The sequence below is a fragment of the Lactuca saligna genome, chromosome 2, assembly GCF_052625555.1.
Source record: "Lactuca saligna cultivar CGN05327 chromosome 2, ASM5262555v1, whole genome shotgun sequence".
NCBI classification, from domain to species: domain Eukaryota; kingdom Viridiplantae; phylum Streptophyta; class Magnoliopsida; order Asterales; family Asteraceae; genus Lactuca; species Lactuca saligna.
The window spans coordinates 181730043-181743103 of NC_136418.1; the positions used below are offsets into that span (position 1 = coordinate 181730043).

The following is a 13061-nucleotide window of genomic DNA, read 5'->3' on the forward strand; positions in this document are numbered from 1 at the left end:
ATCTTGGGTACACACCCTTACCACCCACTACGGGACGATGTTCAACTCATGTTAAGAGTTTGGCGCACCCACTTCGTGTAGTCTTACGTAAATGGAATAAAATTTTGGATTTATTTTAATGCAATTATTTCTTTTCACAAAGAGTATCGAACTCTTTCTTATCATTTTCCGATAAAAACACATGTAGTAAACTAGTTAAAGCATTTTAAAATTTATTTAAAGAAGTTTGATACACAATTTGCTTCTGAACAATTTATTTGTATTTGTTTCCTAAATAATTTAGTTGAATCCTTTCGACATTCTTCTGAATTCTGAGTGTAGAAACCGTAAGGACTCGGTGATGTCAAAATGATCTACACAAACAAAAGGGTTCTTCATTATCTTACTAAAGGTGACGGCTTTTTTCTATCCTCTTCTTCCTCATACCTCTCGATACTTCCTCATCGTTTTCCGCATGATGGCGATACTGGATCAAGATACCTTTCGCATCAAAAGATTTTGTTTCTAAGAAATAATTCCACAGTTGCCCAAATCACTAAGCTCAACGACGCCCTCCATCTGTTTGATCAAATGCTTCACAGGCAACCTCGACCATCAATCTTCGAATTTACCAAGCTGATCACTGTTATTGCCAAGATGGAGCATTACTCAACCGCGGTTTCTCTTTTTAAGCAAATAAATTTAATGGGTATTCCGAGTGATTTATTTGCAATCAACATCTCTATCAACTGCCATTGCCACCTTAACCAAGTGAAGTATGGTTTTGCTTTATTAGCCATCATCGTAAAGCAAGGGCATCCACCCAATGTGACCACCTACAGCACTCTCATAAACGGGCTAGTTCTAACGGATCATGTTTTTGAAGCTGTTGAATTATTCAAGAAACTGCTCAGAGAGAAGCTTTGTGAACCTAATCAAGTTATGTATGGAACTGTTATCAACGGGCTTTGTAAAGTAGGCCACTGTAGCAGGGCTCTTGACTTGCTCAGGTTCATGGAAGCAAGCTCATGTAAACCCTATGTAGCACAATACAACACAATCATCGATAGCCTCTGCAAAGACAACATGATTTGATGCACTCCAACTGCTTGCCAAAATGACTGAAAAAGGCATCCTTCCAAATATTTACACCTACACCTCCTTGATTCATAGTCTATGCAACTTTGGACGTGAGAACGAGGCTGCAAGAATGTTGAGAGATATGGAGGAACAAGGAATCTTTCCTGGGGTGCATATATTTACAATCTTGGTAAATACCTTTTGCAAGAAAGGATCTGTAAAAGATGCTGAAAATGTCGTGCAATCCATGGTTCAAAGAGGTGTGGATCCGAATGTAGTCACTTATAGTGCACTAATTGATGGATATTGTTTACGTGGTGAAGTAGAGGAAGCTCATAAAGTTCTTGATCGAATGGTGGAAAGAGATCTTGTACCTAATATTGTCACTTATGGAAGCTTGATAAATGGGTATTGCAAAAAGAAACAAATCAATGAGGCCATGAAACTTTTTCAAGAAATCCAAAACAAGGGTTTGATTCCTAATGTTGTTACTTACAATAGTATTCTACAAGGTTTGTTTCATACGGGTAATTGTAAAATGGGTAGGGAATTCTTTAATGAGATGCAAATGAAGGGCAAGACTCCTGATATATGCACTTATAGAATCTTGTTCCATGGAATGTGCAAGAACTTTGAGTGTTCTGATGCGTTGGATCTTTTTCATTCTATGGGAAGATCAAGGTGTGAATTGATGAAAGATGTTGCTTTGTATAATATTTTGATTGATGGTTGTAGTAAATGTGGGAAATTGGATTTGGCAATGGATTTGTTTGATGAAATTTCTTTGAAAGGATTGAAGCTAAATGTTTGGAGTTATACGATCATGATACGTGTACATTGCCAAAAAGGTTTATTTGTTGAAGCGAAAGAAATGCTTATGAAAATGGAAGAGAATGGTTGTTTGCCAAATAGTGTGACGTATAATGTTATAATTCAAGAGTTTTTGAAGCAAAATGAATGTAGAGAAACTGAGGTTCTTTTGGAGGAAATGGTTAACAAAGGTTTCTCCCCTGATGCTACTACTTTTTCCATGTTACTAAGCTTAATCCCGAAGGTGGGCCAAGATTCTCCTATGCTTGCTATTCTGAAGCTCAAAGGCATTAAAAGGAGAGATGATATATAATATCGATTATATATTATTCAAAATTTCAATTATCGTTTAAGAAATTAAATTTAAGATCTTGCTTTGAATTTGTGACAATGGAAAATTTTGGTAAAGGATGAGGAAACGAAAACGGTCATTGTGTAGGACGTTGACAAAACGAGAGAACGGTTTTTGTAATTATCGACGGAGTTTATATTCGTCGCATAAAACGTATTCTTCGTTATGGAAGTTTACATGGAATTTACTTCCCCGTTTCCTCCTTGTAATTTATCTATCTGTACCTGGCTTTATCCATCACCTAACCACCAAACTCCTCCTCAAAAACGTGTCTAAAATCCCACAATGCCACGTCTCCATACAATCCACGTGGCACTTGAACCGAAAGCCTTACTGTCCTATTATATAAACCCTCCCTTCAATAGCTTCAAGCATTAATTAACTACTCAGATGGAGGCTTGTGTTTGTATCTCCAGCCTGCATGCACCCCAACCCCCACAGCTACAAATCTCAAACTTCGTTTCCCAACCAGGAAAACACCACCGGAGGTTGAGCCTCCGGCAAGGTTTCCGGGGGCAGAAGGGGCGTGTGGAGAGTGGTGGAGGAGATTGGAAGATGAGGCCAGCGAGCAAACGAAAGGAGGAGATGAGTGAAGACAAATGGGATAGGGCTGTGGAGGAAAGCAAAGAAGATGATGATGTAAATGAAGAAGTGGAGTTAATGGAGATGGAAGCGATCATGGGGGAAGATGATGGAAAAGAACCAATGGATTATAAAAGAAGAGCAGGAATTTTCCACAAGAGTTCACAAATGTTTCAGGCAATCAGGGATAAACAACATCAACATCATTGTGCCTAAAAATGTAACCAAACTTTTACATATATCATTACATAATTGTATTTGTATTTCAATTCCTATCCGGAAACAGTGTTTTAAAACTTGCAATAAAATCTAGTGCATACCATGGCTCCGATTACTTAATAAAGAAATAGTATTGAATTTTTTATTTAGTAATGTTTTTTTAGATGGATGCAAGTCATGCAACCCTTCCACCGAGTAACTTCATCTATTATCTATACACACACGTACACAGCATCATTATTAACCCCATGGTCTCTATCGAAGCTCAAGGACTTTTATCGAGCACCTTCCGTGCGTAATTGACAAGTCCACTTAAGGCCCTACACTTCTTTGTAAGTCAAAAAGAACTTACACATATGAAACAGTAAAAAAAAAAACATGTATAAACACAACAAACTGAAGAAGAATTCGACTTAAAACAGCATATTACAAGAGCAGAAAACAGCAAGGGAAAGCAATAAAGAAAATAAAGTTCGTTTATGGAGGGAGGTACAAGGATACAAAGTACAAACTAAATGTCTGTATGGTAAAACCTAACACAACGGCCTCAGATAACATAAAGGCACGGTCGAACACCTACATCTTACAATAATCGGAAGAAAAAAAATCTAAAAAATAGAAAAACTGAAACATTAAATCGTACCTGACAAATGGCTGATTCCATTAACAGAACTTCCAGTGATTATCGCAGTTTACACAGGTGACAAAAGTGGTCATGGGTTCATCAGCACTCCGAGTCTGCAACTGGTAATAAGTGCACTTCCGTTTCCCACATCTCCCACATCTGAACTGATCCGTGGTGGCTTTTGGTGGGGCCCCACGTTCACACTCCATTAAAGCTTTCTCTTTTATTTTCACATTCTCCATTTGTCTTTCAGTGCTCGCCATCTCTTCAGGTGTCAATTCAAGAACCCTTTCTGGTTTCACATGCCCAAGCAACACTTTCCTTCTGAAATCAGGGTTTTTAGGATCTTTAATATTGAACATGATCGATCTGTATTTGAACTTTTGTGCCCCATTTGATCTCCCCCATTTTTCAAACATTGCAGACTCCACTGACACAGCGACTCTGTAAGGATCTGAAGCTTCCACTTCATCTCTCAATTCATCTTCAACTTCACCAGAAACTTTGCATAATGCCTCTGAAAGAAGCTCACGGATTTTGTCCCTTACAGGATCCTTGCAGTAAACAAGGGAAGTTAGTTTTGGTGGGGCCATGACATTATTTGGTTTTGGTCGTTTATTTTCTTCTTTGGTGACACTGACAGTGTGTTCTTGCTTTTCAACCTTGAGAATGTTGACTTTTTTGTCTTGTGTGCTGCTATGAACGTGTTTCTCAATCTTGATACTTTCAGTCTTTGAGACGTTCTCGATCTTGATGGAGTTTGATTTCTGGATTTTCTTGTTGGAAGCCTCTGCTCCATTTTCAGATTTTATGATGTCTGAACTTCCGTTCTTCTTGTTCTTTAATGTTTCTTCAACGATTATGTTTTTCCATATCTCAACCATTTCAGCAGCTAATGACTGAATCTTCTTTCTGGGGTGTTTTGTTAGTTGGCGAAGCCGCTTCCCCACCTGAAACAAACAAATAATTTACAAAAAGAAAGTCTTCAGATTTTGTAAATTGAATTTGTTTAAATGCAATTTGTTTCATTACTACTGCATATGTTGAAAGCTTGAGACTTTGAATGTGAACTTCACATATCAGCATAGCAATTTAAGAATACAGAAAAAGCTGTATACTAGCAAGAACTCAGAATTCACAACAGTGTGCTTCCCTAATCAACATAAGCAGAGGAAGGTAGCTAATTTTCAAATTAGGTTACAAGAATTAACAATAACAAAGTCTTCTATCTTCTTCCATAAAAGATAAATTAAAAACCTAAAAACCTCCAAAACCAGTTTTCTTACGGTGCTTAAGCTTCTAGATTTTAGGAAAGACGCTCGCCTTCAAAGTGAAACCTAATTAACACGCCATATACTTACTCCTGACTTGATTTTTTTTACTCCGTGTAACGAAAATTGTTCTCTTTGTTGCAGTTGAGTATCTGTCTTATCTTTTCGATGAATTAGAAATCCAATAGCTTCTCAAGTGTTTTATTTTTTGAAAGTGTCAACAATTTTAAGAATGCCAATGGTCGGAAGTAAGGAAAAGGATTCGAAATGTCAAAAACCTAGGTTTTCAGAAGCGAAATCATAATTCGCCCCAAAAATTAGAAAACAACAGCACATATTCACATCCGTGATATACAATCTCGATTAACAGTACAAAACGAAAACAAATTTACTGTACTTGATGACAAAACATAATTTACCTGCGTGGAAACGAGAACTTGATAGTTAACAGGGAATTTTTTAAGGGCTTTCAAGGCGTCTATACAACGATCTTCCTCCGGAGAAGAATCTGCACCGGCGCCGTCAACAGCCGCAGCGTCTGCCGCTTTCTTGGCCGCCTCGAATAGCTCTTTCAGCTCCGCCTCCATCGTCTACCTCAAAGAGAAAGAGATCGCTTCAAAATCAAAACAACAGAAGAGAAAAAGAGAGCAACAGAACCGTCCGGTTAAGAGTTTTGATGAAGCGGAAATGGATACGGAGGAAATCTTGACCGTTCTTCCGCTCCTGGGAAAATTTAATCGTGCGGTACGTGAGTAAGCGTTGAAGATTTTGTCCGGGTTTTGACGGCTTAACAGTAATTAGATTTTAGAGTAATTATTTTTTTAGAGAAAAAATAATAATAATATTAATCAATTTCCAAAATTTAAACAAAAAGTTAAGTTTTTTCCTTCAAAACTAATAAATTACATGTCAAACCAGTTTGTCCCAAATCCCGATTCCATACCGGTACCATATCGAATCTGGTACCAAATCGTACCGAATTTGAAAATATGGGACGATACTCGATACTTCAAATTCATGAAATTCAGGATTCGGTACCACCGGTACCGGTACTAGTACCGAAAACCGGTACCATTCCCGATACCGATACCGGTAAGGTTAATTTGGTTCGGTACTCGAGATTTACTTTTGATAAAATTCGGTTTTTGGGAAATCGAGAACGGTACGGATCGGTACCGGTTTCGTCTCACGCTCATCCCTAATCCGACCTAAGAAACAGCTGTTGGACATATAAAGAAATCCAAAACGAGACGTTTTGGAATAGGATTGAACCTGTAAATTGGCATGTATAACCAATGAATTCGCATGTTTGACCGGTAAAAATGTCTAAAATATTTTTGAAAAAAAAAATAACTTGTGAAATTATTATCCGCTTTTCATATTTTTATGAAAATAATACTTTTTTTTTGGCTTTTTTTTGCCAAAAAAATAATACTTTTTTTATGAAAATAATACTTTTTTTTCATAAACTCCTTATCTCTTAACCTAACCCTAATATCTTCAGCCTCCGCCCCTCTAAACCCTAGAAATCGTATTATACCCTAACCCTAACCCTAATATATTCATGGTGGCATTTTGAGTTTATGGAGTCCATTTTTGGAGTGTTTGGCTCATTTTTAAGAAGGTGGAGTTAGATGCACAGATGGAGATTAAGAAGAAGCTTATGGATTTGGCTTTTGTGACTCATTTTTAGCTTGATGAAGGTATAAAGCTCTGAACTTGACCATTGAATGATTAGATCTAATATTTTGAGTTTTTGGATCTTTTTGGTCCCAAGAATGGAGCTTTATGGTTCCAAATCCGTTTTTAGGCTTGGGGTTGCCACCCTTAATGCTATTTGAGTCCCTAAGACAGAAAGTTGTCATCTTGATGGTCTTAATGGGTTCATGCTTGAGTTAGGGTCACTTTTATGGAAGTAGAATGCCATTTTCGGAGTTTGGGTTTGTTTGGGGCATGCAAAGTCACCAAGTCAGTGTATGAGTTTAGAAGTTAAGTATAGCTCAGATCTATGATTTGGACTTGTTGGATCAAATATTAAGCACTTAATGGATGTTGTGCATGAGCTGTTTGTACGTTGGGCGTATTATGTAGTACGCTGCACGTATAATCCATTTGCTCAGTACACTAAGCATACAGAAGAAGGTACGTTGGGCGTACGCTCTCAGGAGGACTTGGGCCTTAGTGAACTTTAGACCTTTAGGCCCTAATGGTTTTGAGCTTGGACTTGCGATTTGTTGGATCTGAATGTATCTTGGGCCAATATTGGAATAGTTGGGCCTATTGGGCCTTATGGCCCAATATAGAAATAGACTTCACATTTATGGGCCTCGGTTTCGGCCAATTCTTGGAATAGGTTGTTGTGGGCCTTTGTGGACCAATTGGGTCAGGATTATTGACTAAGGAGAATATTGGGATTTAGTATAAGGTCCATTAGAAAGGTTTAGGCCCAATTTGAAAAAATTGGGCCATTAATGGTTTAATAGACATTATAATGTTGGGCTTATGTTTTGGGTTTGGGCCTTAGTTATGGATCATATTGGGCTAGGGGTAAAATGGTTATTTTACCCTATGTGTGGATTAAGGATTATGGTATGGGGCCCAATTGCTAATTTAGGTATATTGATTGGTAGTGGCAACTCGGGAAGCTGGCGGTGCAGCAGCTAAGGATTTCTTCAGGAAGCTTTTGCATTCGAGGTGAGTCTTCTCACCATACCAATGGGTCTAAGGCACCAAGGCTGACCCATTTTATGTTATGTGGTATGATAGTTAGATTTATGCTAGGTGATATGCTAGTAATTATATGATGTTTGGTATGCTAGTTGTCTTTGTGATACTTACATGGAAGACCCCAGGGGAAACCCGTGGTATTGGATGTAAGACCATGTGGGGTAGCCCATGGTAGTCCTAGGTAAAGACCATGTGGGGTAGCCCATGACATTGGATGTAAGACCATGTGGGGTAGCCTATAGCAGTCCTAGGTAAAGACCATGTAGGGTAGCTCATGGCATTGGATGTAAGACCATATGGGATAACCCATGGCAGTCCTACGTAAATACCATGTGGGGTAGTGCATGGCATCCTTACAAGTTTTTGTATGCATGGCTTATGTGTTATATGTAGCTTTTATAGCTAGCCGGAAATGTGATATAGGTAGCTTTTATAGCAACAGGATATGTGATATGTGATTTGTGTGTATAGTATGCTCTCGGAAACTCAATAAGCTTTGTGCTTACAGGTTTTGTTTATGGTTTCAGGTATCATCGTTTTGGAAAGGAAGGGCTCGAATTGATCACAGTGCATACACCTATGATTTCCGCAATGAATGATTTTGGGATGAACTCTGATATATGTTTTACTTAATGATGATTTGAATTGTTTAGAATAAATGGTATCAATGTTTTAGCTATATTAAAAATGAAATTTTTACCTTTGATTTTTGGGTCGTTGCATTCTTATTATCAAATTTTATAGTTTATGTGTTTATTAATGCGGGTATTAGCCAACCCAAAGGTAGGCTGATATTTGGCTGAATAAACATATATGTGGTGATAAACATGTGGTGATTTTTTGGTTCCATGTGATTAATTAATCAATCCAAAGAGGGGCTTGTTACTTGACATGGTTTATTGTCAACGTTTATCTCTAAAACAATGATATCTCTTGCAAGTTACTATTACTGTCCAAAGACTTGATATTAATGTTGTGTTGATACCTAGTAAAGATGTCATAAAGAATAATACCATGGTTCCCATCGTCCTCGTAATCTTCCTCGTCTTGACTGGTGATAGTTCATCATGTTCCAACTCCCGATAGTCTTCTTCTTGAATTTATTGTGGATTAGTGAGCATGAAAAAATAGATTTGCTTATGTTCTCAAAACAACAAATTTGAATTATGGTATTATAATTGCTAACATTGATCACATTTATAATTCATTTACTTAATGAGATTAACTTTAAGGAATGGAATGAGGGCATTATGTTAGTTCTCAGTTGCATGGATAGTGACATTGCATTTTGGATAGAGCAACATTCTTTGAGGATGTTGAGTTTTGAGGAGAAACAAGGTTAAAACATTGTTCTTAAGGAGGAATCAATCTTGATTCCTATTATTGCTTTCGATAGTATACAGATTATAAATTAGTGATCGACAATGTTATTCAATATCCTATTCTGAATACACAAACTCAACATCCTCAATTTATTATGTCTTTTGGTTTTAAGGTAAATACAGTTAATGATTTTGTGTATCACATATTAAGTGGGAGAAAATTTATGTTTCTGGTTTTGGGCAGATATCTATGCAACCCAAGTTTGGATCATAAGAAAGCAACCAAATGGACTTTGAGATATCTATACATAACAAAAGGCTATATGTTCAACTATAGGAAATCAGATGTTTTGGAGATCATTTTTTATTAAGAATATTGCAACAACCCAAAAATCAAGGGTAAAAATTTTATTTTTCAATGCAATCAAAACGTATATGACTTTAAATCCAAACATTCCAAAAATATGATTAATTAAAACATTCATCAGAGTTCATCCTAAAACCATATATTGCGAAAACACGGGTGTGTGCACTGCAATCAAGCTGAGCCCTTCCCAATGATACCTGAAACCATAAACAAACATGTAAGCACGAAGCTTAGTGAGTTCCCCAGAGCATACCCCACACATAATCCACATATCATATTAGCTATACAAGCTATCTCTACCACATACCACATATCCTGTTAGCTATAGAAACTATCTATGCCACATAATATTAGCTATTGAAACTATCTTTACCACATATCACATATCACATTAGTTGTAAAAGATATCTCTACCAAATAACATTACCTATAAAAGCTATCTCAACCATTAGCCATAAAGGCTATCTCTACCATTAGCCATAAAGGTTATCTCTACCATTAGCCATAGAGGCTATCTCTACCACATATCACGACATAAATATACTACACACCTCTACCCAACAAGTATACCAACTATCATAAAATGAGCCGACCTTGGTGCCTTAGACCCATTGGTATGGTGAGAAGACTCACCTCGCACTACTGAAGTCCCACGGATAAACTCTAGCTCTGGTTGACAGGTTCTCGAACTGTCAATCATCAAAACGACACCCAATTAATAATCGGGTTCCAATGCATAACCACAACTCCATACTTGGGGTAAGAGACAACTTTACCCTAACTTAGCTTTATTCAGTCCAAGGCCCAATCCAAAGGCCCACAAGTCAAACCATGGACCAAAGCCCAACATATGGTCTAATTTTCCAAATTGGGCCCAAATCTCTATGTGGACTTATTTTAAGGCCCATCCAAATTATTCTAATCCAAACTCTTGGTATTCCCATGGCCCAATATCACATAATCATAAGGCCCAATTATGGCCCATCTATGGCCCAATTTTCCAAATTGGGCCCATGTCTCTCACATGGGCCTCACCCTAAAGCCCATCAATAGTCCAATCACCAAAGCCCAAGAGGAAGTCCCAAGTGAAATTAGGGTTTTCTCATAAAATCACAATTAGGGTTAAGTGTTCCTACTTTAACCCATTAAGGACTTAATCCATTAAGTCCAATATTGTTTTAAGTTAACTTGCACATGATTATTAATTATTATTTTAAGTTTAATAAATAATTCTCGTGTGGTCCCGATAAATCCCAAAATTAGGGTTTCATGGCATTAGGGTTTTCCAAACCCTAATTAGGGTTTCTAACCCAAATACTGGCCCATTAATCAAATGGTTGGGCTTTTAGGTCAATTAGGGCTTCATTGGACCATTTAGGGTTTCTTTGGGCCCACTAGGGTTTCATTTGGCTCATTTTGTCCAAACATCCCCAAACGAGTCAAAATGCAAACGAAGCACACCGCCACCCAACACAACGGTTGGTGGCAGCAGGAGGCGGCAACCACCACCTCACGATGGTGGTTATAAGCTTATTATAATTATTATTTTGGTTACAAATTACAATAATACACACAATGGCCCAAAATAAACTTCCAATAATTACACCCATAACCATCTTGTGGTGGAAAACGGTGGTAGAGAGTGGTGGCGCATGATGATGGCAGCAGCAACCTTAGTGGCCACAACCATGACTAACGACGACAGCTAACGACTAACGGAGGTGGTGGACGACCACAACGAAACCCAAAAGTAGCAGGTCCGATCGGCCCCTCCCACGACCACAACACCGGCTCAACACTCTTCTCATGGTCTTCGGCGTACAACGAATCGTGAGCAACAGCAGCGACGGCATGAATGACAACGTCCCGAACTGACGACGCCCTAACGGTGGTTCTCCGGTTTCAACGGCCAAGGAGGCAGCGGCTGGATGACTTCGACGATGGGTCACAACGACGGTCTTCTACGACTTCAGCATACGACAGCAGCAACCCGGTGGTCCACGACCCACCTTCACTCTCATTCCGCCTCCAGCCTTCGGTGGATCTCCCGGATGATGGTTACGTTCCCGGCAGCCCTCGATGTCTCCAGTCATAAAAAATGTCGCTAGTGGCCTTGCTGATCGGGAAAACATGAGTGAAAGGGTGGTGACGGCCGAAGGTTAGGGGTGGCGGCTGCATCAGATTTAGGGTTAGGGTTGCAAGGTGACGAGGATAGCACGGGTTATATACCCGGTTCTTAAACATAATCCCATAATAACATAAATAGTCCCTCCTTCCCCTATTTCTTTCAAAATAAATCCTTAATTTACCATTTAAACCCCTTCTTCTGAAAATCCTTACAATCAAGTCCCGAAATTACCAGTCAGTCCCTTTAAGCCTTCAAATCCTTTCAATTTAAGTCCTAATAATTACCAAGCAACCCATGTCTTTAAAATCCTTCACAACATGAATCCTGAAATTACACTTTAACCCTCTAAAGTCTAAAATATATCATTTGGCTCCCCGAAACCAATAATCCACCAACTAATATAGATTTAGTGTGACTATTCGTTAATCAATTTTTATCTATTTATTTATTAGATAAACAAAATGTTACAAATATGATTTTACTAGATGCCAAAATCGTTACCGATCCATATCATGATACTTTTACATTTTAGCATGATGAGCCATTTCATGGAATAGACTTCAATAGTTTCTTCCATAATGACATCATAATTTCTAGCATGGAATATGGTTGCGGAAATTTGTCACGAGACTACACATTATTAGTATTGAAAGACCACTAAAGTTGTGATAATAAGTCAGCAGTGTTATATTCCAACAACAGAAGATTTATTACGTCAAAACATATTGACATCAAGTTTCCTTCTGTTAACACAAAAGTGCAAAATGGAAATATACAACACATATGAACAAACTCCATGAAAGCGGATCCGCTCACAAAGGGAATACCTCCCTAGGTCTTTCATGAGCATATCACACACGTTGGTGTGATATTTGGTTTTAGTAGGAGTTTTATAGTGTTGTATGTTTTGTTTAAGAATAATTATGTTTTTCTGTAGAGAATTAAGAATCCAGTTAACTCCATTATTAGTTGCGCTTATTTGAAGTTTGATCTCACTTCAATCTAACGAGAAACTCGTTGGAAATCTATTTAGATTTTAAAACCACATATCATGTTTAATCTATGTCGTTAGCTATATATGTATATGTGACCATTGAAAGGTTTAGTTACGTAAATTGTAACAAATACCGTTTTGATCCTCTACTATTATGATTCGTGGACGAGATTGTTTAAGGGTACCAATGTTATGATAACATTCATTAAAGCGCTTATACAGTTATACATACATTTATATATTCATGGTCAGTGGAAAATTGTTAGATAATTATGGGACCACATCATATGTTATCATTAAATCCAGTTATTATGGTAAGAATATAAATTGTTGATGGACCGATTTATAAAATATTTACTTACCATGTGGGTTGAGTTCCCGGTTTGACTCAAGATCATCAAGATCCATTTGATCTCTCATATTAGGGTTTATCTCTATCTATAAATACATATGATGCGGAGCAAATCATAATACATGAAATTACACAAAGAAGTTTGTGAGGCGTTACTAAGGGGTCTTAAAGGTGATCTTGAGATCAATTGGAAAACATAATCCAGTTCTTTAGATCCGAAGATCATAATGAAATCATGTATGAATCCTTCATT

General features: G+C 37.7%; 1 protein-coding gene and 1 pseudogene across 1 annotated transcript; one reads left to right on the top strand and one right to left on the bottom strand.

The window, feature by feature from the left end:
- The first annotated feature begins 255 nt into the window (after positions 1-255).
- On the top strand, positions 256-2289 carry LOC145028414 (uncharacterized; annotated as a pseudogene).
- Positions 2290-3480: 1191 nt separating this feature from the next.
- On the bottom strand, positions 3481-5568 carry TFIIS (transcript elongation factor IIS). The gene is made up of 2 exons (XM_078977101.1): positions 5338-5568; positions 3481-4597 (listed from the first exon to the last, which is right to left on the bottom strand). The coding sequence occupies exons 1-2, from the start codon at positions 5503-5505 to the stop codon at positions 3686-3688; spliced, it is 1080 nt and encodes a 359-aa protein (XP_078833227.1). The 5' UTR covers positions 5506-5568; the 3' UTR covers positions 3481-3685.
- Between the last annotated feature and the right edge of the window lie 7493 nt (positions 5569-13061).